This window comes from Lissotriton helveticus, chromosome 2_1 (assembly GCF_964261635.1).
Source record: "Lissotriton helveticus chromosome 2_1, aLisHel1.1, whole genome shotgun sequence".
Lineage (NCBI taxonomy): Eukaryota > Metazoa > Chordata > Amphibia > Caudata > Salamandridae > Lissotriton > Lissotriton helveticus.
The window spans coordinates 1,226,966,685-1,226,992,817 of NC_136059.1; the positions used below are offsets into that span (position 1 = coordinate 1,226,966,685).

The 26,133-nt window shown below is 44.8% G+C and overlaps 1 protein-coding gene across 5 annotated transcripts in view; it reads right to left on the bottom strand.

The window, feature by feature from the left end:
* Positions 1–26,133, bottom strand: part of FAM13A (family with sequence similarity 13 member A) — a 906,414-nt gene that overhangs the window by 259,934 nt on the left and 620,347 nt on the right. For all 5 annotated transcript variants that reach the window (XM_078676111.1, XM_078676110.1, XM_078676109.1 and 2 more), the window contains one exon: positions 8,525–8,566. In XM_078676111.1, the coding sequence (XP_078532237.1) occupies positions 8,525–8,566 (42 nt within the window). The remainder of the gene's footprint in view (positions 1–8,524; positions 8,567–26,133) is intronic.

A 26,133-nucleotide genomic window follows, 5' to 3' on the forward strand; every position in this document is an offset into this window, starting at 1 on the left:
GGACAAGAATGGGATGGTGAGGAGTCTTATGGGCTGGGTAGGCCTTAGGGGGTCTTAGGTCCTTGAAAGTGAAACGCTGTGTATGTACTGTTTAATCTTTCAGCTCCTTTTGCTCTCGCCTTTGGTGGGGGTTTATCTCAGCACATCTGATTGGAGCATGGGTAGCCAGACATGAATCATGAAGGCCACATCAGTTGTGGTTCCGAGGGTAACCGAGAGGCTATAAAGCCTTGGGGAATTAATCGTTCACCCTCATGACTGTTTGTTTGACGCCTCATTCATGGGAGGAAAGACTTACTTGCAGGTGCATAACTGGTGATGTACATGGAAAAAACTTATCAGGACCTTCGGCAAATTTGGGGAGTATGCCTGGCTGGTGTGTGGCAGATTTCAAGGTAGAAAAGGCTGGCAAAAGTAGTTTGAGATGGGGGTCAGAAATCAATTAATTTCTGGTTGGATACATGCACCACAGGGGCACCCCTAAAAAGACCTTCTTCATTTTTCCCTTTGCAAGGGCCTAGAGACTGGACCGCCAAACAAGGCTCATACTGAGCCTTCAATGGGCAAGCCTGTACCAGACCTCCTGGACCATATAAATCCAAACATCTCTGCTAATTCTGTGCTCTCGCTTACAAACCAGAGGTTAAATGTAACAAAAAAGTAATGGGAAACAATGCCCAGAAAATTATGGTTTGGAAAAGATGGGGGCCTTCTTTATACAAGCTATCCCCCGGTAAAGATTGATAACATGGTTTATTGGCTTTTAGTGTACTCAGATGTGTCGATGCAAAGGAGATTTATCTAGGTTGTACACATGGTTTAAGAATACCAGTAGATGAGGTCAGAGGTAGAGCAGCAGAGAAGAAGCAACACTCTTAACGAATCCTAATGTAGCTACCAACAATATACGTAAGGAGTCGTCACTAGGCACGTTTGCAGACCCATTCCCTCCCTTCTATTTATTAATGGTCTACGGTAACCTACCTCTGAGTAAAGTGCTCAAAATGGACGCTGGAGACATACGGTAGATCCACAACCTCTCATCCGAAGAGGCTGATCAATTAATGATGCTACTGTCCAGAGCCGTGTTTAGTTAAATACATTTCCATAGACACTGCTATACTCATCTTACAGCAGTTAGGAAAGGGGGCATGTTTCGCAAATCTATACTCATCTTACAGCAGTTAGGAAAGGGGGCATGTTTCGCAAATGGTAATTCTGAATTTGTTTTCAGCTACTGCCTGCCTGTTCATCCTCAAGATTTCAGGTTACTAGGATTTCAGTTCCAGGGCTTCCTTTACTAACGTGCATGTTTATATGCTTACCAATGTCCTGTGCTTGCTTCTAGCGCTTCAGTACCTTTTTTCAGAATAGGTTTTTCACAAGGTTGTTGGTTTAAACAAATTAATTCAATACATTGATCATTTCTTGTTTATGGTCCCCTTCGCCCCGAATAGTGGGGCATGCAAGAAGGTTCTGGCCACTCATATCTTTGATGGGCATGCTGGGAGTCCCCCTAGCTACAAAGGAAACAATATGGCCAACTTTGAGCCTCTCATTTTTGGGGACTGAGATTAGATCAGTATTGGGGCACGCAGGCTTTCCCTAGACAAACTTGAGGCTTTCAGACCTGCCACTGAAGCCTGCTTAGATGACAGGAAAGTGCGTGAGGATTTGAGAATTTAGAAGAGTTCGACTTACTTCAATGGCATAATGATGCGCCCTTCTGGACCTATCCGTAGAGAGCAGTTTGGCCTGCATACAGATGCCCCAGGCAGTGTAGGCTTTGGAACAATACTTAGGTCAGATTGGCGCGTCACTGTCCAGCTGCTACATACGAGTCTGGTTTGGTAAGGAACATCACCTTCTTGGCGCTCCCAATTTTGGTACACATACACATTTGGTGGAAGCGACTCTGTAAACCTTGTGTTATATTTTGGTCAGATAGTATGCCTGTGTTGGACGCAATCAATCGACAGGGGGAGGTTTGGGGGGGGGAGGGGCTTGTAAGCTGGTGAAGAAGTTGCTTAAGCAGTGGTGCTGCTTTATTTGAAAGATAGCACAGTATGTTACAGGACAATGAATAATGCTGTCGATGTGTTGTCTTCTTCCAAGATGAAGGCATTCCAGGCCTTTCACAAAGCTTAGCAAACTACATGATATCTGAGAACAACTTTGGAATATTGCTGCCTTAGTAACCGGGGCTTACTGCAGCATCACTAGTTGTCAACACCAAGAAAGCTTATAAAGGTGTTTTGGGTTCAGACACCCCCTTTGTTAGAAGTGAGAATATTAAGGATTTACCTTCCTTAGAGGGAAGGATAGCATACATGGGCACTTGAGGGAAGTAGGAGCCAAGCTGCTTGTACACATAAGGCAGTTTGCAGCAATGGCACTCTTCGCTAAACTGCAGGGACGCCTAGGCTCTAAAACAACATTTTTATAGTGAGGAAAGTTCTGGTTGGGTACGGCTACATTGAGGGATCCCGAAGGAGAAGAGGGGACCTATTTATTTTGAGAAATTATCACTGTTGAAGACCTGCCAGCAGTATGCCCCTCTGACACTAGGAGTTCAGTCTTTAAGTCAGCCTTCACTATGGCCTTTTATGGGGTATTCTGCATTGGGGAAATGTGATAAAAGTGAAAAGCAATATATAAAGATGCTTAGAATGGGGTCAGATCAGGTGACTGATTAGTTTGAAGAATTAAAAAACTATTAGGAATGAAGGAACATTGGGACACACTAGGGATAGCCCCTTACCAGTCATTGTGCCCCAATAGAAGCCCTTAAGTGTTACATGAAGACAGCGCTACAGTGCAATCTCTGTTTATTAATGAAGACTTCAGTCCCTTGACTGGTTTTCAAATTGCAGGAGTGTTCTCAATAGCACTGGAAACAGCAGGGATCAACCTTCAGCAGTTTACACCACATACTTCAGGATAGAGGCAGTAACCACAGCAGCAGGGACGGGATTAGAGCTATGGGATGTAAAGAATTAATAGGCGGGAGTCAAGATTATTACAAGAGGTAAATCCGGCTTTATTTGCTGTGGTTTGATTGTGTTCAGCTACTGACAATTTTCTGTCATCTCTTCTGTCTAGTTTTTCCTGATGTGGACAGTTTGGGTATTTGGTCATCTGTTTGTGTGTAGCTAGGAGATGTGAGTGAAAAACTAAAAAAAAGGCCCACATGAGGCTTATAAAACCAGTGCTTAGGTGTTGGACGGTTCAGATTCTATAGGCACCAAGACAGTAATGAGAATTATACAACATGTGGGGCACAGGCTGCCAGAAGCGGTCATTCTTCACTTGGGTGGCAGCGACACAGTGAGTTCCTCTGGGCAAAAGGCACTGAATGCAGTATTAAAATAATGTGGGGTTTTACAAAACGTATTTTCCATTGCTGTGGAGGCATGGTCGACCATGAGCCCAAAGAAGTATTAGACCCCAACGCTCTCAATTTATCAGGCAGGAGGCTTAATTCTCGCTTTGCTGCCTTGGTAGGTGATATTAATTGCTTACGGTTGATATGAGGCGAGAACATGTTCCACATGGTTAGGTTGTTGAACGAGGGAACAGAAGTCTTTGTTGAGACACTGCTGTTGTTTGCTTCCACAATACAGCTGAGAAGGGCGAATAACAGCGGCCGAGGTAGCCCTCTTAGTGAGGTTAGCACTGCTCCTCTGGTTACTCAATACTTTTGGGGAACTTTACATCTCACAATTTGAATCAGTGAAGGCCTTATATGAACAATTTTGCACCTAGCATGGACCATTTATGGGGTTGGTAGTTTCTGTGACACAGAACGCAGGGTCCATGCTTCTGACCAGTGTACCAATATGGAGAAGCCTATGCAGCAAAAAAGGTGAATGAAGTCAGGAAAGGGTCATCTAATAAGGATTGCTGGGATCAAGGGCAGAGTGGGCACTCGAGCATGAAGAAAAGGTTGTCGTCTTAGTGTATAATGTTACGGGTCATGCAAGTGGGTTAGACCTGTCAAGTAGTTCTGCTTCGACAATAAATGAAATGGGTTTTGGATTGGACCAGTGCTGACCTCGAATTTGTCTGCCATATATAATATAAATGCACTTACAATACAACATGTAAATATATTTCTTATGGAATTAATGTAAGGTGATTTGCTAATTTTATGTAAATCCTAAATTCTCTTATAGGATAATATTTTAATTGGTACAATGTGGCTGCGAAAGTTAACCATTTAACAAAATATACCACCCATACTTAACAAAATTATTATTTGGGTAGGGTTTCTTTTCAGGTGGCCCATGGCTTGCCGGTTCACAGTCTGTGAGTTTTAGGTATATTATGGATTCAGGCCTGGATGAGAGACAGGTTAGTCCTGTGCAGATGGCCAATGTTGTCCAATAATATTTTTAGGCCAAGTTATATGTCATCATTGCAACAGTGGAAGCTGCAGATGACAAGGAAAACAACACCAACTCAAGTTCGATATCAACACTGAAGATCATCAGGGAGAAAAGGAGTCCTCGTAAGCACTGCAGAGGACTATGACTGGCAGAAGTTGGAATCTGGTTAGCCCAATTTGAAAATCTAGGTGTTTTATCTCCCAGAAATAGGAAATGTCTCTCTAAAATGTTATATTTTATGGACATGCATAAGCAAAGCGTGTTTGAGTGAGGCAAAATGAGCGGTAGGATCAAAGGTAGCCAAAGATCTAATAACACCATCGGGTCCAGGCCAAAGAAGTCGAGAATGAGGAGGGCAACAACCAATACCTGGATGGTGGCAATCTCGGTAATGAAACCAGGTGTGAAGCACAACTGGCAGTAATTCAGTTTGATGTGTGTCACTATGGGCCCAAACTGCACTGAAAGAATTTTCCTGACAAAAGGGAGATGAGTGATGGAGCAGATGCTCAGACAACATGGGTCGAGGGTAGGGTAATGTGGAGTTTTTTTTTTAATCACATCCAAGTTTTAGAAGTTAAAGATGTGCACCCTTAGAGCAGTTTGCAAAGATTTATTGTTTACCTTCAATGGTGCAGTTTTTGTACGCATTGATGGATACATTTCTTTATGTTGCACAAGTATTTTGAACTGTAATCGATAAAATGCAAGCTGAAAATGTGCACGTTGTTTTCTCTGAAGGTTTACCATTTAAAGAGCTTTTTTAAGTACAATCGTATGCACACTTTTGCGCTGCAAGTTTATCTTTGATGAGGTTTTTCTAAGAACAACGTTAGTGCACAGACGAATAATTGCTTCAGCCAAATACATCTTATACATAAAAATGTTTCTATTAAATAAGGATACGTGTGTCCAACTGTTTGAAAAGAAAGTTAAAAAGCTTTGCCACTATGTGATCCCCCGAGAGGGAGAATTTGACTAATTTTCAGTGTTGCAGGGAAGACTAGTTCAGTAAAGAAAACATTCAGAATGACTACAGCAGTGGGTAAAAGTTTCGCCAGTGAAGGACTTGGAATGGAGAAGGATGGAAAGACATCATAAGTTCAGTGTGTTGCGTTCAGCGAGGCAAGGATGTTGGACTTCTATGGAGCGGCTCCCCTCTGATATTGAAACTTAATTGCTCGTTTTCCTCTGCCACTTATTGTTAGGGTATAGTACTTTCCCTCATATAGTAAGCCTCTCTCTTTGGAACACAGGCTCTTGCCTTCTTCACTGCCCCCAAACTGCGCATTTGGGCTTTTGTTGTGAGTCGCGTGTCTTTTGTCCATGTGTGTGTACTTCTTTTTTTTATGGTTAATTTTTTACTTTGGTCATTCCACATCTGCACCATTAGGGTGTAGATGACCCCGGAATGCACAGCTCCTATTGCACAGTATGCTATTGATTGTAAATATATCGATTCATTGTTGATTTCCTCTTTTCAGGTCGCTTTTTAAAACTCTGAAGGTATACTACATACTATTGTGAAAGCTGTTGGGTACGGTTTACATATTATGCACCTTTTACTGACCCAACCATAAGTAGATTAGGATTTTGGTCCTGATGAATTGTCATGATCAGCTTTGACATTAAATAGGCAAGAAACATGTTGACTTTCTTTTAATTATCACTTACTGAGCTATTTTGGACCATTTAATCACGTTCCAGCCATTCATTATTTTTAAACGATAACACCACATTACACTGACTAAGGGAATCCCTTAGTTATTTTGAATCCCACATTACACCATTCTACTCACATTATCATGTACCTCACTCTTCACGTCAGCAAAATACAAAAGAACTCCGGCAAAGACCCCCCTCTCCTTGGGCCCGTTGGGCACTGTAGTGCCAGCCCAAGGAGGAGCTGCCCAATGATGAAGAATGACACCCATTTGGGTGTGAGAGCTCTTGCTCCTGGGGAATCAGATCTCCCGATCTGACGCTTCAGGCTTCTACCAACCTCTTCTGCTCCTGTTAGGAACTGCATAGCCTTTTGATTCGCATAGCCCAATTGGGGTCCTGTATGCTGGACCTTCATTCTACCCTTGTAGATTCTGAGGGTTAGTGTCCTCACACACCATGCCTACATAGACAGGGGCGTTAGAACAGCCTCTTTGAGCCATTGGCTACTGACGTTCCGCTGACACTGGCGCACAGGCCTGTATATCAGTGTTGATATCAGCCCACACCATTTTGCAGATGCGAACATTCAAAAAGTAGTGCACACACACTATGGGGTCGATTAGGATCGCGGACGGACTTGAGTCCGTCCGCGACCCCTGAGGAGGAGGGAACGTCCGCATGGGCTGCGGCGTTCCCTCCGATCTGATTAGGATGTGACCGCCAGGGTGGCGGTCACATCCTCTATCTCTAACATTGCGGCGGGTGCAGCTTCAAGCTGCACCCGCCCCAATGTAAAAAATGCATGCACAGCATTTGCGTGCACAAAGCGGCAGGCACCGCGCGGTGCCTGCTGCATTGTGCACGCAAATGCAGGGGGGTACCATAGGTACCCCCCATGTGCACCCACCACCACCCCTTCACCCAGGGGGCCCGCAACGGGCCCCCGAAGTGAAGGTCCGTATGCTTTTCCATGGCGGCAATGCCGCCGTGGAAAAGCATATTTACACACACATCATGATATGGCGGACGGTGTCTCATAGACACCGCCTGCCATGTTATAGCTTTTCCGCCGCGGTCGGAAGCCGACCGCGGCGGAAAAGCGGCGGACGGAATTCCAGACCCACCAGCCATCCTAATTTGGCGGTGGGTCTTTGGAGTCTCCGCCGCGGTTTTTCCGCATCCTCCAGGCCGGCGGACACTTCCGCCGGCCCGGAGGATGCGGAAAAACCGCCATCCTAATCGGCCCCTTAGTCTGGCTACACCACCCACCCCTTCAAGCTCCCCCATTCAATTGCTGCTTACTGAAGCTCCCCCGCCCGTACCGTTCCAGGACCCCCCTTCCCCACACCTGCCCTCCGTTTCTTTTAGGGACCAACAGCTGCAAAATGTCACTGGGCCACTCATTTCTTATGGATGACCTCCTGCGCATTTTTCTTTTCTATTACTTTAGCCCACCAGGCAGGGCAACTACATTTGTATCATTAAATCTCTCCCGATAGGCAAGATTGGCACAATAAAAGAAGCGTGGTAAAAAGTGTTCATTTTTCAGCACGTTAGTTTGTCGTACACACCCACACAACAACTACAACTATCGGATTTGTTGTTCCAAGGGCTCCTCGATCAGAATGAATTAGTGGATTAGATCACCGACTTCATCCTTACCATTACCTTTTCAATTAAAAAACAATGCTTTTATCGCCTCTCTGTTGCCTATCCAGGTGGATTCCAGAGGCTAGTATAGCAACCCCACATGAGCACACTGAGGGAGGAGCGGGGCAGGCCTGAGGAATCCTTTAAACCACTTCTATAATCTACGCGAGATACCGAGCAGTCTCTTGGTACTTAAGTAACAGGCGCGTACTATCACCCAACACACATGCAATTCACGTGACGCATCAGCAGTACAACATGGTAAACAAGCGGGTGGGATTCGAACTAAGACTTAGAATAGGTTCTTCCTATATTCAATCAGATTCAAAACACGGCTGTCACTAATGACGTCTCGTTCCTAACACGAAGCTATGACGCAATCCACTTTTTGTTCACCACTTCAAGCGTAATCTGTGCAGATGGCTAAGAATAACTAGATTAAACACCCGCAGATGCGATCTGCCGGATCTCCAGGTCTCCGTTTTTAAACATAGAACGCTGAAAGCCTTTCACTACTCGGAGGTCGGTAAAGTGGGTTTCAATTTCAAATGTGCATTAAATGCACATACAATTTTAAAATATTACCTAGAAAAAACATTTGGCTATATTAAAGTACATTTTACATAATAACGCCCTCGATTCGAAGTTGTGGTGCGCAATAAAATATCCTGTCAGATTAAGAAAAAATATATATACACATTACAAAGGCAAGGGAGACACGAAACCACAAACGCGCACACTGCGTCACTCAATCTCCTGCACACATTTCAGGTTAACCCAACTTATTTTAAGGGGGCTCCAAGGGCGGTAAAATGACTCACCTCATGTAGAAAGGCGACATGGGCCGTTCTTCATCCTTGACACTGAAACAACAGAAAACAAGAGCAGGGTTAGAGGTTTTTCCTGTACACGCTTCTATGCATCAATCTTGCACATAACGCTTACAAATACATAAAGGAAGGAAGGCCGGCCGAGAGTTTACCTCAGCCTGCGTTCCGTGAGGAGCATGGTCGCGCTGCCGGGCCTCGGGGAGCGAAGGGCGTGATGAAGAAACGCAGCAAGGATCAAAAGCCAGCATGTGAGGTACAGTACCAGACGAAGGCAGAGTGAGCCGCCCGGGTGTGTGCGAGCCTGGGGGCTCCAAAATAACCAAGGGGAAGGGCTGGCCCGAGCTCCCACGGACTGAAAATAACCAGTATGAACTGGCCGACAGGACAAGAACTGGGTCGATGGGTAGAAAGGGTGTTGAAGTGACAGCATGAGTGATGATGTCACAGAAGATGGCTCCCGGCGGCAGTGACAGGGCGACTCCGACAAAAAGCAGATGAATCCTGTTGTTCTCGGGTGCAAGACCAGGGCTGTAAAGGTGGCAGGGTGCTGACACGCGGATGTACACAGGGTATGCGCACAAAGGGAGCCTGACATCACACAGCATTGCATAAGCACTGAGGCCCAGTGCACACACATAGGTGTAGACGCTGTCGTGTTTTAGGCGGTGGGATCTGTTCTCGCTTGAATGAAAATACTTTTTCTTTAATTTATTTAACAGAGCTCTAATCCGGGAGTCAGTTGTTTCGCCATGTTCCAAATGTTGTCAGGTAACTGGGACACAAGGAGATTGAAATGTGTCTTGGATTCAGTGGTCGAAGTAGGGGAACTGTGGGAGGAGAATCAGAGGGCGGGAATAACCCGAGGATTGGATCAGGGAGTGGAGTCAGAGGTGTGGCCCGAATGCGCAAAACATCCCAATTGTTAGTATTTGTTTGGCATTTAACCAGGGCTCGAGTTGGGGTACCACGCGGGTGGACGGTGTCCCCTACTTATTTTACCGGGTTTTTACCAGGTGGACGCCGTCCCCTCTGCCTCACTGTTTTTTCCTGGAAGAAGAGCTGGATGCCTGAGGCTCAGGAGCTATTCCGGGACAACCCGTGAGATGGAGAGACACCAACAAATGCGACCATGTCACAGTTGGTGAGATCGCGACCTGTAATTATACAAGAGTTATAAGGCTGCGCGTTCTAATTGTGGTTTAAAAGACTCAACAACTTTGAACCCATAGGATAGAGCAGAGAGGTGCCTGTCGCTGCTGAAATGCGTGAAGCTAAGAAGTCACAAAGGGCAGCCGGGCTGGCACAGTGTGACAGAGGGTCAAAGTGAAGGACTCCCTGTAATGAGGGGACTACCTTTCGTGACGTCACTTCCGGTTGTGTAGACACTTTGGGTGACCACCAAACTTGGAGCGTCCACCCACTTCTTTTTTTAGGACTTGTGCCCTGCATTTAACTGAACAGTTTCAGGTTATTTTTTCATTTAATTCAACCAATAGATACATATGATTATTTAAGGTTTAATATGAGTTTTTGGCATTAAAATACATTCAAAAGTGGGATGTTTCCTATCACAGCATGTTCCAAATGTGCTAAAAAATTGAAAGCACAAGCCATTTGTCTCCGAACCATGGAGTTTGTCATCAGTGCTTCTCCTCCCCTTTTCTACAAGAGCAGTTTAAACATGAGTAGCAAAATATCCTAGTTTGCACTGGTTTTCTATATAATTATGGCTCTGTCCTATTTGCCACATAATACATCTGCTGCATAATATGACAATTTTAACTAACAAATTGTTTATAGCTCAAACAGATCAAAAGTTACTAAGAAATGTGACTTGTCTTGCTGCGAAGTGGACGGCCCTTTGCAAAGGTTAACTGATCACCTTTCTCACTGCTGCATTTGTATGTTACACTGGTACTAATAAGGCAAAATCTTTCCAGAGACTGTTGCATGGGTAAAAATAATAAAGTGTCAGGAAATATACTGCATTACGCTGCAGCATTTTTGCTGCATAATTTAGTCAACATCGCAGCATCATTTTGTCCTCCTTTGATGCATAATCTCAGCAGCCCCAAAGCAGGCAGCACATGTTAAAAGTGCTTGTGCATGAAGCAGAGAGACTGTAAAGTTTGCGAACATAGTTTAGTGTGCCTGAAAATCCTGCATTGCCGATCCTGGTGAGTTGCAGCTACTACTGCAGAAACAAGGTCAATGGAGGTACCAATGGGTGAGGCGGACTGGAGTCAAGGGCAGGGCCGGCTTTAGCGCTAGTTGTGCCTGGTGCAACAATGTTTGTTGGTGCCCCCCCCCCCCAATGCCCACCTCTGCCATGGATTCCTTCACTACCACCCATTAACAGAGCCCCCTCCAAGTCTCCATAACCACACTCTCGCTCATATGCATTTAATTTGATTTATAGTGCCACTTATACCAGTGTAGGGTGTCAGAGCATTTTTATATCACACACATTACACAGAGACAATCAATTATACATGTGTAAATCACTGTTAAGTAAATGTTACATAAGGCCAAGGACTACACAGTGTAGGAGTCACATGACAACCATACTAGTAGGCAGTATAGTTTTAATACGGATTGGTCTGGAGAAACAAACTCAGAATTTAAAATGTAATACTATGGTTAGGGGGGTTCTTTTTAATAATCAAAATTGATTTATATCCAAATGAACACTTTTTGCAACATTAGTATAATCAAAGACTGGGGCAATAAAACATAACGCTCTAATTTATACCTTGCCGTTTGCATGCACCTCTTAGGTGACAGCTAATAGTTCACTGTTCTACGTTAGGATAATAATTTAAAAATTACAAATAACAAAAGGCTCTCTCTGACAAAAGCAGTAACCCATTTACCTATTTATATATTATGTGCACTTTGTGATCTGCATGGTGCATGTTCTTTGCAGCAGGCACATTAACCCTCTGCACTACCTTTCCACGAGTCAAAACTTCTACTAGACAAAACTCTGATCACTCTCTAGGAAGAACATTAATCACTGGAGTTATCACGACATTTTTATTGTTGCCGAAAATTGCTGGAGGCCAGGAAGGAGGCAGCAAGCCCTTTTAAAAACCATAATATACTTGCAAACAAAACGCCCCCAACCAAAGTCAGAACCTGTTGCGGTCACACCGGTCCCACCACCTAGAGCTGGCCCTTCTCAGGGGTCCTGTAACCTCAGTGGCAGTCAATATTGCTCTAGGGGGCGCTGCTTCAAAGGCCTGCCTACAAGACTGGAGGTGAGCTTGTTAAATTTCTGGACCAATGTGACAACAACGCGCCTAGATTAGCAAACATGAGGGTCCCTGCCATCAAGTTTGCTGAAGGAATTAGTTACTTACCTGTACACTATAGTTCTCCAGTATTATCTTTCATAGATTCACATGCTTGTATCTTCCCCGTCGTCATGGTGGGAGTCTCACGGTAACAGAATGACCAAGCAGTATCATAGAGAAGAAAAACTGCATAGAAAATCCCCATAGGGGCTGTATTATTTGGTAACCAGACCATATCTTTGTTTGGACCAAAAGCCAGCCAATCAGCATTGCTGCCCTGCCCTCACACTCCCCAGCAGAAGCTTCCTGCCTCAGATTTCCGTCCCCGAGTGAGAGACATGGATAAATACCGAGAAACAGGATCTGCCTGAGAAACGGGGAGGCGGGCGGGCGCATGTGAATCTATGAAAGATAATACTGGAGAACTATAGTGTACAGGTAAGTAACTAATTCCTTCTCCAGTATTACATCTTTCATAGATTCACATGCTTGTATCAGAGTAGTAAGCAGTGCTCACCAAATTAGTAGCGTTTCCAGGACAGAACTAAAAAAGGAAGCTCTGCCGTAAGACAAAGGTATAACAATACACATCATAATATAAGAAATACGATAAATGCATGTTGACACATAAATCAAAGTATTGCATAGACAACAAAACATGCCATTATGTCATACCTTACTGAAAAAGACGTTTCAGAACAGCTTGTCCCACTGCCGTGTCCTCTTTCCACGCAGTGTCCAGACAGTAGTGTCTCGTAAAAGAGTGCACGCTCTTCCACGTTGCTGCTCTGCAGATGTCAGGCAGCGCCACTCCTGCAAACAAGGCCATCGAAGTTGCCATCTTCCTTGTGGAATGTGCATGTACCTTAGAATATAGCGGCTTCCCCGCTTTTTCATGACATTTCAGGATAGCTGCGGAGATCCATCTGGCAATACTCAGTCTTGACAAAGGAAGACCCTTCCTTTGCCCTTCAAAAGCAATGAACAATTGCTTGGACTTGCGGAACGTTTTTGTCCTTTCAATGTAGAACTTTAGGCATCTGGAAATGTCTAAAGAATGTAAGGCTCTTTCTGCCTCCGATGAAGGATTGCTGAAAAAAGTAGGCAAAATAATGGGTTCATTGAGGTGAAAAGATGTTGCCACCTTGGGAATAAAGGTAGGATTTGTCCTTAGGATAACCCTGTCTTGACGAAATTGTAAGAAGGGTTCCTCCACTGAAAAGGCCTGGATTTCACTAACCCTCCTTGCTGATGTTAAGGCGAGAAGGAGGGCCGTTTTCCATGACAGGAACTGCAAATCTGACTTGTGAATAGGCTCGAAAGGAGGCCTCATAAGCTGTGATAGTACTGTGTTGAGGTGCCACGGCACAGGAGGGCGTTGGATGGGTGGATAAACCCTAAAAAGTCCCTTGATAAACTCCTTTATTATCCTGGAGGACCAGAGAGATGGTTCATTTGGCTTCCGCCTGAAGCGCGATATTGCTGCCAAGTGTACCTTGACCGAGGCATGCGACAGACCTGCCTTAGATAGTGACAGCAGGTAAGGGAGGATACCTTCAGGTGGTACTTCAAACGGATGCAAGTTTTGTCTGCTGCACCAATGGCAGAAACGTGTCCATTTCGCTGCATATGTTTTGTTTGTTGATACAGCTCTAGCCTGTGAGAGAACATGTCTGCATTCTTGTGAAATGTCTAGATTTTGAAACTCCCGCTCGTGAGGTTCCATGCTGACAATTTTAGAGATTGTAGATTCGGATGCAGAATTTGCCCTTCTTGCATGGAGATGAGGTCTTGAAATGTCGGGAGCTGGATTTTCTCGCCCCTCGACAAAAGAAGTAGGTCTGGAAACCACGCCTGTCTCGGCCAGGCTGGTGCTATCAGTATGATCCGGCACGGTTCCAATCTCATTTTGCGCAGTACTCGCGGTATCAACGGGAAGGGAGGGAACGCGTATGCAAACCTTCCTGTCCAATCCATGAGGAATGCATTTCCCTTGGAGCCCTGTTGATGGTATCTGGACGCGAATTGAACGCACTTTGAGTTGTTTTGCGTTGCGAACAAATCTAATGTGGGAGTGCCCCACCTTTGAAACAAGAGGCGAACCTGAGTGTGGTGTAGTTCCCACTCGTGCATCGCCTTGGTAGTACGGCTCAGGGCGTCCGCCCGTGTGTTGAGGACTCCCTGAATATGCTGAACCTGAATTGAAATTCCATTGGTTATGAGCCATTTCCAGATTCTTTGCGCCAATGTCGACAGTTGTTTGGATCTCGTACCGCCCTGCTTTAGTAGGTAAAACATGGTAGTGGTGCTGTCCGTTTGGATCAGTACTGACGATTGGCGTATTCTGGGGAGAAATGCTTGAAGACCTAGGAACACCGCTTTGAGCTCCAACATGTTTATGTGAAGCTGAGCTTCCCAGTCTGACCAAAGGCCCTGAATTTCCAGCTCCTGAAGATGCGCACCCCATCCTTTCAGCGAAGCGTCCGTTGTCATCACGAAGTCGTGATCTAGAGGAATGAAGCTCAAGCCTTGATCCAAGTTCTTTCGAATCTTCCACCATGACATTGCCACCTTCATATGGCTCGTGATGGTAATGCGATCCTCGAAGGTACCTTTGGCCTGGGCCCACTGCTCGTCCAGTTGTTCCTGCAAAGGCCTCATTCGAAGCCGACAGTTTGGCACCAGAGGGATGCAGGATGACATCATCCCCAACATGGATTTGTATATCCTCACGGAAGTGGACCTTTTTGCTTGAAGAGCTGCCGTTAGCCTCATGATCTTTCCCATTCGTTCTTCGGAAGGGTAGGCTTTCCCTGCACTGGTGCATATCCATGCCCCCAGGAACTGGATGCCCTTGGCCGGAGTCAGCGAGGATTTCTCTAAGTTGGTCTTCAGGCCCAATCGCTGAAACAGCCGGATGCAGCTCTGAAGAGATGTTTCTGCCTCCCTGAAGGATGGACCGGTCACCAGCCAGTCGTCCAGATATGGGTAAATGTAATGCCCTTGCAGTCTTAAATGGGCTGCCACCGGGGCCATGCATTTGGTGAATACCCTCGGGGCTGACTTGAGTCCGAATGGCAGGACCTTGAACTGGAAGTGGCGACTCTCCACAACAAATCTGAGATACTTCCTGTGCTTCCGAAGAATTGGAATATGGAAGTACGCATCCATGAGATCTAAGGAGGCCATGAAGTCGTTTTGTTTTATCAGTAGAAGAATTTCTTGTAACGATAACATTCTGAAGGGTATCTTTTTTATGTATCGATTTAGATCCCTTAAGTCCAATACCTGCCTCCATTTCCGGGTTTGTTTCTTTTTGATGAGGAAGAAATGCGAGTAAAAGCCTTTCCCTCTGAGATGTTGCGGCACTTCCTCTATGGCTCCCTTTTGCAGAAGCGAGAGAACTTCCTTCTGCATTTCCTGGCGATGTTTGCTGAGCCCGAGTACTGGGGGTTGATCCGGAGGTATCTCCACAAATTCCAGAATGTGGCCCCTGCTTATGACATCTAAAACCCATTTGTCCGATGTAATGGACATCCAGTTGTTGTAAAATTGAGACAGATAGTGGTCTTTGTCGTGGATCCGTTGTGTGGGGAGCGCCGGCCTGAAATCATTGACGTCTATTAGACTGCTGAGGTTTCCCCCTGGCGTTAGATTTGCCTCTGGACTGTTGTTGGTAAGAGGAGTTGGAGGACCTGAATTGGTTGTTAGTGTTATACTGTCGATATCCCTGCTGATTGTACGGCTGATATCGGTTGGATTGAAAAGAGGATCTTTGATTAAATTGACCTCTTGAACCTCTCCTCCGAAAGGACTGAAACCTTCCTTGCTGAAGTGATCCCAGCGCTCGAGCTGTATCCGTGTCCGATTTTATGCCTTGCAACGCCTCATCGATATGCTTTCCAAATAAGTTTTCACCGTCAAAAGGCATATCAACGATTTTCGCCTGTACCTCTGGACGAAAAGACGTCGCCTTGAGCCAGCCCTGTCTGCGAAGCGAAACCGCTCCCGCCATCTGCCTGAAGGCCATGGACGAAATATCCATGGCGATGTCGATAGATTCGGCAGCAGATTTAGAGCCTTCCTTAAGTATGGCTGCCGCTTCCTCCTTTTTGTCCTCTGGAAGAGCAGAAAGTATGGGTGCAATATCAGACCACATTTGCCTGTTGTATCGTCCAAGCAGTGCCATAGCATTTGCCGCTTTAATGGTAGAGGCAGCCATGACTGCAAACCTCTTACCTGCTCCATCCATTCTCCTTCCCTCCTTGTCAGGTGGCACTAGGGAAGTAGCCACCGGGTTCTTAGAATTTCTTTGTGCCGCCTGCGTCACAACTGATTCAGGCCTGGGGTGCCCAATGAGGCAGGCTTTTGTGGACTCTGGGGCTCTGTATTTCTTGTCAATGCGGGGAACTGAGACCGCAATAGACGCAGGTGTTTTCAAGATCTTCAGACCCTCCTCCCAGATGTGAGGTATAATTGGAATAGAGCGAAGCGACCTCTTGTTTTCATCTTTGAAGTCATACAAGAAACAATCCGTTTGTTGTACCTCAACATCCAGATTGAATCTTTTGGCCGCCCTTTCCATGAGATCATGAAAACCTCCGATATCTTGAGGAGGGGAGGTAGATTTGAGTGGTTCAGGCGATGCAGTCGATGGTAAAATGTATTCGTCCCATTCCTGTCCTGAAGCATCCTGAACGAGTTCTCCTTCTTCAGGCTGCTCATCCTCGTCGGATTCCGTAAGGTCGTCCCTTATAGTAACAACCTGCGGCGATCTCACCCCCTGTTCTTGTTGAGCAGGTGCTGCAGGTGTCTGAGAGAAAGGCGTCTGCCTAGCTGGTTGCGAGGAATTCGCCTCTGGGAAGCGACGGTAGTAGTCATTCAACATCAACCTAAGATCAGAGACAAGGTTGAGGGGTATAGACATCGTCTCCTGATGATCTTCCTCCCTCGAGTCCTCATGCTGCTCCTCCTCTTCTTCATCATAATCACCAGATTCCTAAAATGACTCATATCTGGAAGATTGTGGTCTGTCCTTGAAGGAATAAACCTCCTCTTCATCCGTGTCTTGGCTCTTTATCTGCAGCTGAGAAGGACTGTAGGCGGCACCTGAGGACTCCTCGCCATCTGAGTCCTGCTCTAGCAATGAGGACGGCGGCAAAGGTGAAATCTTTGTCCACGAGGTGAACTCTGCAGCTTCACTGATGGTAGATGAACCCCTTGTAGACTGAAAAGACCGGATCGAGATCATGGTCTTCGACTGCGGTGATTTGAATGCTTTTGCGGAAGAAAGCACGATTTTCGTCGACGGAACCGTCGTCGACGGGCCTTTCGTCGACGGAACCACCGTCGTCGGAACCACCGTCGACGAGACCTTCGTCGACGGGACCATCGTCGACGGGACCTTCGTCGACGGGACCTTCGTCGACGGGACCTTCGTCGACGGGACCTTCGTCGACGGGACCTTCGTCGACGGGGCCCCCGTAGACATCTTCGACGTCGAACCTGTCGTCGACGGAGTCGTCGTGGTCGTCGTCGACGGCCTGTTCGTCGACATTGAGATTTTACTCGTCGATGTTGTAATCGTAGACGTCGCAGTCGTCGACGTAGCTTTAGACCTTATCGTCGACGAAGCCACAGTCGTCGACGAAGTCGTCGTTGACGGAGCCGAAGTCTTCACCACAGATCTTGGAGCAGAAGCCAGCGAGCTGGTAGAGGGTGCAGACCCAGGTTCCTTAAGACTGGACTGTCTCACCACAGGAGTAATAGGAAGAGATGCGGTTGATTTCTCCTTAGTTTTACTCTTTTTAGACTCCACTCTCTCCACAGAAACAGAAGCCTTTCTTTTCTTGGGAGTTGAATGAGAAGATCCCTCCTCAGAATCTGAGCCTGATGTGGCCTTCTTCTTCTGAAGCCATAACAGTAGTCTAGCCTCTCTGTCTCTTTTAGTTTTGTCAGAAAATTTTCTACAAAACTTACAGTCTTTCACCAGGTGTTTAGGGTGGAGACAGTAAAGGCAGTCCTCATGTGGGTCCTCAGAGAACAGTCTGGCCTTCCCACAGGACCTGCATGGCCTGAACAGCCTCTTTTTAGAGCCGTCAGCCATTATAAGAGAAATAAGTACACACAGTACCTTAATGTAGAAGACAGGAAACAAGATTCCAAAAGGTCAAAAGTTCACTCAGGAACAGAAGAAAACTGAGCAGAGCTCAGGGAGACTCCTTATCACACGAAGGCGGTTGGAAATCTGAGGCAGGAAGCTTCTGCTGGGGAGTGTGAGGGCAGGGCAGCAATGCTGATTGGCTGGCTTTTGGTCCAAACAAAGATATGGTCTGGTTACCAAATAATACAGCCCCTATGGGGATTTTCTATGCAGTTTTTCTTCTCTATGATACTGCTTGGTCATTCTGTTACCGTGAGACTCCCACCATGACGACGGGGAAGATACAAGCATGTGAATCTATGAAAGATGTAATACTGGAGAAGATACTTTACTGATCTCCAAAACCCTGATGGGACTTCAGAGGCTTCTGGATCAATTTGATTGCTTCTGCAGGATGAGGGGATTGGAGATTATGTAAGCAAAAGCAAGTATATGGTACTTAATGCTGGGCCTTCGACAATGACACATCTCACTGTGGCAGGGGCCCCATTAGAACGTATCCGTACATTTGTGTACCTCAGGCTCACACTTACAGAACACCTGGGGTAGCAAGCTCACATTACACAGCAACAATTTAAAACCAAGCAAGTGGTGGGAGGCATTCTCAAAATGCCACACAGTTCGTAGCATCGTCATATTCTACCAGCAATCCAAATATACAATCTTAAAGCCTTGGGGACTGCTGCCTATGGTGCTGAGCTATGGGGACATCAAGGTACAAGCTCATTGGAAATGGTGGAAAATCCCTTTATGCGACAGCTGGTCGGTTTGCCAGTAAGCACTCCCTTGCTCCCACGGAGACTGTACCATGGAGCAAGAAATATTTCACAAAAAATGGCACAGCGCCCCATACTCTTTTGGAGGAGGATCTGGGTCACCCCAGAGCTATCTGCTTATCGACAGGGGTTAGAGGAAATCTTGTTCCTAGCGGGCTCTAGCAGAATTCCATGACTAAAACATGTAAAGGGTACATTAACAACCATCGGCCTCAAGGGTCTATAGAATACCCCAGTGCAGGCTGAGGCTAGTTCCAAATCAAATATTAAAACTGCATACTGGCGATATAAAGATAATCGTATGTATAGCCAGTCAAGCCACGGAAACCTAACAAATTACTATCTCACAGACAAGGATTCCTTCAAGCTAAAGGACTTACTGGACAAAATAGAACCTCCTCCAGCCAGGTCTCTACTTGCAGTTCCGGTATGGACCTTTACCTGTCCAGGCTTTCACTGCAAATGGGAGCGTGTACCATGGGCAAATGAGTTGCATTGCCTGGCCTGTGGGGATCAAAATGAAACCATTGAGCACATTATCGTTTTCTGCCCAATCTATGTGTCACAAAGGAGGTGTTGGATTATTCCGCTCTGGCAGAAACTGGGAGATAGGGAACATAAGGAAGCACTAAGGATTCGGACATACGACACATGCAGGTTGTCAATCTTTGGTCTCGCTCTCATTTTCTGATGAGTGTGTGGAGAATAAGCTACAAGTTAGGCATCCCTTATAAGAAACTTGTATAAGCGGCAAACAGTAACAAGGCTGCTGTACAATCGGAGAATAGGAAGGGTAATTCTTGTTGTATAAAAGGATTAAGATTAGAGTTTTATATTCTTTTAGCAGGTGAATAGCCTATTTTATTGCCTATAAAAAGCCACATTCGCTTAGCTTCAGGATAGCTGGATTTTCAATTATGTTAACAATTAATTTAAGCCTAGGGAGGTATTAAGCACCTCCCATACAAATTGCATTAAATCCCTACGTTGTTCACTGGTAACATTATTGTATTGAATTTTGTACATTTATACTGTAAATGTCAAATGTTTTATGTATGTTTTATTTCATGTGCTTGTATGGCTTATACGCTGAAATAAAGTTAAAAAAGTAAAGGAGATGAGGTTCAGTATGGATTATGATGGACAGGCCTTCAAGGTTCACCAACACATGCCACCACTAGGGTCCACCTGCTGGTGCTAAGACACCAGGTCTGAACCTGGTACCCCAGTTCCAAATTCAGCAGTTCTGACCATAATGCCACATTCTCTCCCCTACTGAACAACATACTGCCCCACAGAGAGAAACTTGCACTGCCTTCACCTACACCTCAATTGTGGCCCTCTATAAACACTTGGATGCCACTCAATTCAAATTATGCACTAGACAAAAGCAATATGCGGTCTAAAAAAAAAGAAAGTAACATCCTGGAAAAAGCAAACACTCGTAGGGAATGCAAGATTAAGTAAAGCATGTGAAATGTAAGCAGGAACAACATGGTTACCTTAACACTTTTACACTCACTATTCTGAAATCAGGGAGTGCTTTTGCCTGAAAAGTGAAGGACATGACTGTAGGGCCCGGAAGGGACCAATTTAATGTCCATTGCGTATATCCTTAAACAAGCATTTGCAATGCATTCAGTCTCGCCTTTGGGACCGTATATATATATTTGGCTATACAGCACATTAGCCTGGGTGCTGGAACATCTACTGTTCTTTAACATGGAGGGAAAGTAAGCACCAAACTGCGTGAGTCGCCAGGTATGGGAACACATGGAGGGAAATATTGCCTTTCAGCGGGAAAAGGTATAGTCCAAAAATCTCTGTTTTTAATATAAATCAGGGCCTTCGGTGGTCATATCACTGAAAATACAAGATTGAAAAAAAATATTAGTCTACGGGTGCTCGTGGAAGACAATTTCTATGGACTGTAATCTAGAGAATGCTAAAGTGAATCTGGTATTTTACTGACCTCTGCTGGTCGTTTTCTATCAAGAAAGTTAAATAGATGCAGTTGTCAGACAAAATAAAAACAAGAAAGTCCCTCAGCAGAAAGCAATTCTGGTATTTTACTGACCTATACTGGTTGTTTTCTGTCAAGACGGTTAAATAGAGGCAGTTGAACAGAAAACAAGTCCCTAAGCGGAAGCAGACAAGTCCTAGGGCTGATCTCCAGAGCCCACAAAGTACATATACATATAAGTATATACTAAAGTATATACAAGAGGTCTTGAATGCTCGACCTAAAAATGTAAGCAATATGGTTTAAAAAGACCACATCTGTGAATACAGAGCCACGGTACACATTTTGTTTTCCAATCCTCCCATCAATCAGGCATTGCAGTACCTCCAGGATTGGTGCATGCCCCCACCCGGGGAAAACAATGCTGTGCAAAGAAAGACAAGAAAACAAAGTAGTGCTTCACGTGCAAACTCTGTAAAATGACGATGTTTGGGTGTGAATATAATCAATCTGGTCACTTTGCGACCTCTCTGTCTTGCTTAATTTAGTTATTTATTTGTTTAATATTTTGAACCTTTTATTCCCGAAGCTGCACTTTGGAAAAGAAATATGTCAGAAAAAGACGACATTTCCAGCAAAAGATTTTCTTTTTTGGATCCATTTCCCAGGATAACAAATACATGAAAGATAGGGTGAGAACCGCTTCCTGAAGTCACGGTTTTCACTAAGTAAGGAGGAGGGGCTAGAAAGGAAAGAGAGGGAATAAGAGAAAGAAAGAGAGAGGGGCAGCTGCTAGTGGCAGAGCAGAAGTGGACACTGTCCTTGTCTTCTCTGGGCAAGAAAGAAAAGACAGTCTCCTTTTCCTTCTCTGCCCACCAGCCCGCCCCGAACGCCAAGCCTCATTTGTAGGCCATGGCTATTTCTGCCGTCCTGGGACGCATATTTGAAATATCAACAGTAGGGGAACGGAATCTATTGAATTAAAGAAGTAGGGACACGCCGTGCCCTGCCAATCCCGCCCACTTCGACCACTGCTTGGATCACAACATTTGTTGAAATGGGGGCGTAAACAAGCAGATCCCATGCTTTATACGTCCGCAGTCAGCAAATATGCCACAAAATTGCACCCCGTATTTACAGAGCCTCTTGGCTGGCCACACACAGCCTAATTCTTTTCCCTAATTCTTTTCCTGTTTCTTCAAAATTTCTATACTTTTACTGCTGTAACCCACACTAGCAATGTATAGTCTTGTTGTTATATTCTCTCAAGCATCTCACTGATCAGAGATCGTCAAGCATATTCTGAATTGACTATATCTCAATAAATCGGACTTTAATTTTCCTTTTAAGACAGGTAATAAAAGCTGATGCATAATATCTTTATAAAATAGTATGACTAAGGACATTTGAGAAGCTTCTTTATCTGTTCACATTTTTCTGTCATGTCTTAGAGTTTCTACATGAAAAAATGTGATTTCTTTTTTTTCAGATGGCTTTCATTCTGTCTCTTTAATTGTCGTCAATGTGGCTATTGCAAAATTGCTTCAGCAAATGTTAATATGGAAAAAGTCAATACTGATTAAAAAAGATATATTGATTTATGCGAACAAGATCGCGTCTTTATTAACAAATTCGCCCGTTGTGAACTCCACATCAACCCGATTCGCAAATATGTAGTCAGGCCAGCAATGAGACCTAGGCCCGAAGTTATTGATTGACCGGTCCACAGGTGGGGTGGCACGTAGCCGGCAGACAAACACACGGACAGGAAACCTTAGATTAATCCACACAGGATCGGACTGGTAAGACAGGCACTCGGGCAATGGACTGGTTGCAGCTGTTGGCCTCTTTTTTTTGGCTAGCGTCTAGGCTGATTAAGGCTGTCTTTGTGCTGTTCAGGGGTCTCCAGAGGGCCAGAGTGGGCACGAGTGGCCTTTTCAGAGGCAGCTGAGCCTTTATGACCTCATTTACCAAGGGGGCAGAAGTGTCCCTCCCAGACTCTTGCTGGGCCGGTCCATGACAGCAACAAGCACAATGTACAATAGGGACCCACCACAAACAAAAAGCACAAGCACTGCCAATGTCAACAGGTCTGTTTTTTTGTTATAAGAAGTGTTTCTTAAATAGTTGGGCGAATGTGTGGGTTGCCAACAGCTACTCCAGAAAAAAATAAAAAATAAATAAGCAATATCATTAGAAACAACTACATGGTTTCTAATGATATTTGTTAGTCTATATTTGTTTTTCTTGTTTGTATGTTATACTATGTAAATTTAATGAAGATGTTCTTCTTGCAATAATAAAAATATTTTTTTTAAAAAGAAACAACTACATGGAAGCTGGGCACCTTAGCTAAATGGACTGCATTAGCAGAATTAACCTGTATGTGGAAAGAGCAAGAACATTAAATTTGTGTTTGAAGTGGTGAATACAAAAAACTACTGCATACTGAACACTTTTGACATTGCCTGCATGTCTTGACTTTGTAAACAAAAACAGTTGAAAATCTAAGAACATTATAAAGGCAGCAAAGGTGAATGACCTTGCAAGGGTGATTAATGACTAGCCTTAGCCTGCAATAAAGACAAACGGGACAACCTTCCTAAATAAAAACACCACAAGCCAGCCGTTATAAGGTTACCATGCCAGTAAAGTAAATACATCAAACACCACAATTTGGTGCTCAATTACTAGCTACAAATATTGCTACTGAAGAGCTTCTTGAGCATCATCACCAATGAGATCACGGATGGGACAACAAGTAAACCCCAAAATGCCATAGCCTTGAGGGTCAGCCCACACAAGCAATCACAAGCCATGGAAAATCCATCAACAGCCAATGAATAAAATGGCCGGACCCTAAGACCCTCAATCTGAATTTACTTTTTTAAAGTACTGGTAACATGAGGACTCCTACGTCTACAGTGAGAAGTAAAAAAAAAAAGCACTGGCAAAGTCAATTGGTCAGGCATTGGCAGCTCTTTGCCTTGGTCGATGCAGGTGTTCTGGTCATTTTGTTTCTGCAAAACTCTATTGTTCTGGGAAGCACCCCCTAAACTTCATAAGCTCCACTGATCATGAGGACCCAAAAGGCACATGTTCTAAGTTTGCACCAAAGACCGCAACGCACTGACCACAGAAGGGCAAGACAGACTCAGTAGTGATAAAAGTTGAAGGTGCTAAGAACAGAGCACAACAAACTTGCGGACAGAGTGCCAAACGCATAAACCAGTGACCACAATGGAACTAGGAATTGTGGAACTTTGCAACTAGTTACAGAAACGGTAAGCAAGGGTAAGGCTCCTAAAATAAAGAGCAGAAGATGCCTTAATATGGTCACAACAGAAAAAGTCATAATAATGCATGACAGAGAAATCCGGGGGACCATCAATGTAACTATTTCTAAAGGGCTAGATCATGAAGGAGATCGCTCCCGTAGGTCTATTCAAATACTTTACGGCTTAAAAGGCACGCAGCTGACCAGAGCTTCCTCCCCCACTTCCCAACCAGGTGCCAGAAAACAGCCCATTATCGCCAAGGTACTGTTTATAGGAACCTTTTACTTTATTGTCCAGCGAGCAAGGCGCCTCAGCTCAACAAGATAAGAGAATGCAACTGTACACATTCACCCTCCTCCTCCGACTATTAAAAAACAGTACAAAATGAACCAAACTCTTATCTAGGCATGAAAAGGAAACTTTAAGACCTTGTTCTGAAGTACATATTGTTCTTCACAGTTATGCTGGAAGTGATTGTGGATGGGAAATTCCACTTCTTTAACAATGTCTGAAAAGACTGGGTCTAGGTCACGGCATACTCTGGAGAAGTGCAGAAAATAGGAGAGAGCCATGCAAGACCCGGCAGCATTCCAGGAAGGGACCGTCATCCTGTGAGAACTTTTCTGAAGTACATTTTGTTCACAAAGAAGCAGAAAGTGTTTGCGGATGGAAAATCCCACCTCTTTAGGTGTTGTTTAGGATGGAACCAGCAGTGGAAGTGGAGAGAAGAGAAGAGAAGAGCCACTTAAGTCCCAGGAAGCCAACAATATCCCAAATAGATACTTACAGAGCAGGAGAGATGTACAATTTACTGAATTTACATCCGAGACTGCAACAGAAAAGAGACCACAATGTTGCTCTATCGACTGCCAGCCTCGATTCTGGAATGGTGGTTTCCAGAACAGTACAATGGTGGGACCTACACACACCAATGACACCAGTAGAAATAAGCAGCACTAATCTCGCATCAAACATTGTCGCAACTACTAGTGGAAGCCGAAATTCCAGGGGGAACCACTGAGCAGATTTGCACTTGTTGTCTATATAAAATAAACCATAGTGCTTGAAAGTACAATAGATGACAATGTCAACTGGAGGAGAACTCCCAGGGAGTGAGGTTCCCCTTCAACTGCCACAATGGGCCTGCGGAACGGTCAGTAATACATGGAATGGTTGCCCTAGGCTCTCCCCCCCTCCCAACGTTCTCTTGTTTAACCTTGAAAGAATTTTGTTTTACAGCGTTTGGCGGTCTGGGTCTAATGCCACAACTTGATGCCCTTCATTAGTTCTTCTTACTAGGTTAAAGTTGCAAATATAACTGTAAATTGAAAAGGATTGGACATGGTGTCACATCACCCAGTACAGGGACGTTCGGTCATGAAGGCATATTGTTACTAACTACACAATCTACGTCCACTCAATACCAAAGGACTGCAAATGGTAAAACCACTAAACTGTTCTTCACAACAAGTCTACAGAAGCTACTCACACACTAGTCACTTTGAATGTCAGTCAACCTTGTTAAACCCTACTAAAACCTTGGTTGTTTAAAAAGAAGAGGAGCTCCTGTTGCCTTTTAGCAAGAAATGCATATTACAGACAGGGAAGGCCTAAAATCCCAGAAAAGCTGTAGAGGGCTGGTGTACCCCACAGGATATTCAGACTGCATCAGAGGGATATTGAACTGATATGAGGAAAAATGGGTGTACCCTTTGTCTGCACCGGTTGCATAGTGAACTCCAGAGGTAGACACGGAATAAAAGTATAAAAGAACTTCTGCCCAGTTAACTTGGTGTGTATAAAGGCCCGATTGTGAAAACAGTACAGTTCTTGCATCAAACTTGGTCGCAACTACTGTTAGATACGTAAATTCACACCATGGCATGGATCATATCCACGCAGCCTGGAGATGTGATCTACTTCGTGGCTCCATGACCTGATAAAGGAACTTTGCTTTCGACTTTCCTTTATATAGCCATGGAACTCCTCAGCAGGTGGTACTTTATCCAACTTATTATAAAAAGTAAAGGTGGGCGAGCCTCGGAAAGCTCAAGTCTGAAGCCTCGCTCTTCTCGAGGTCGTGTTGTAACCTCGAGCCAACAGCAACCTGAGCTTTCATGTGTA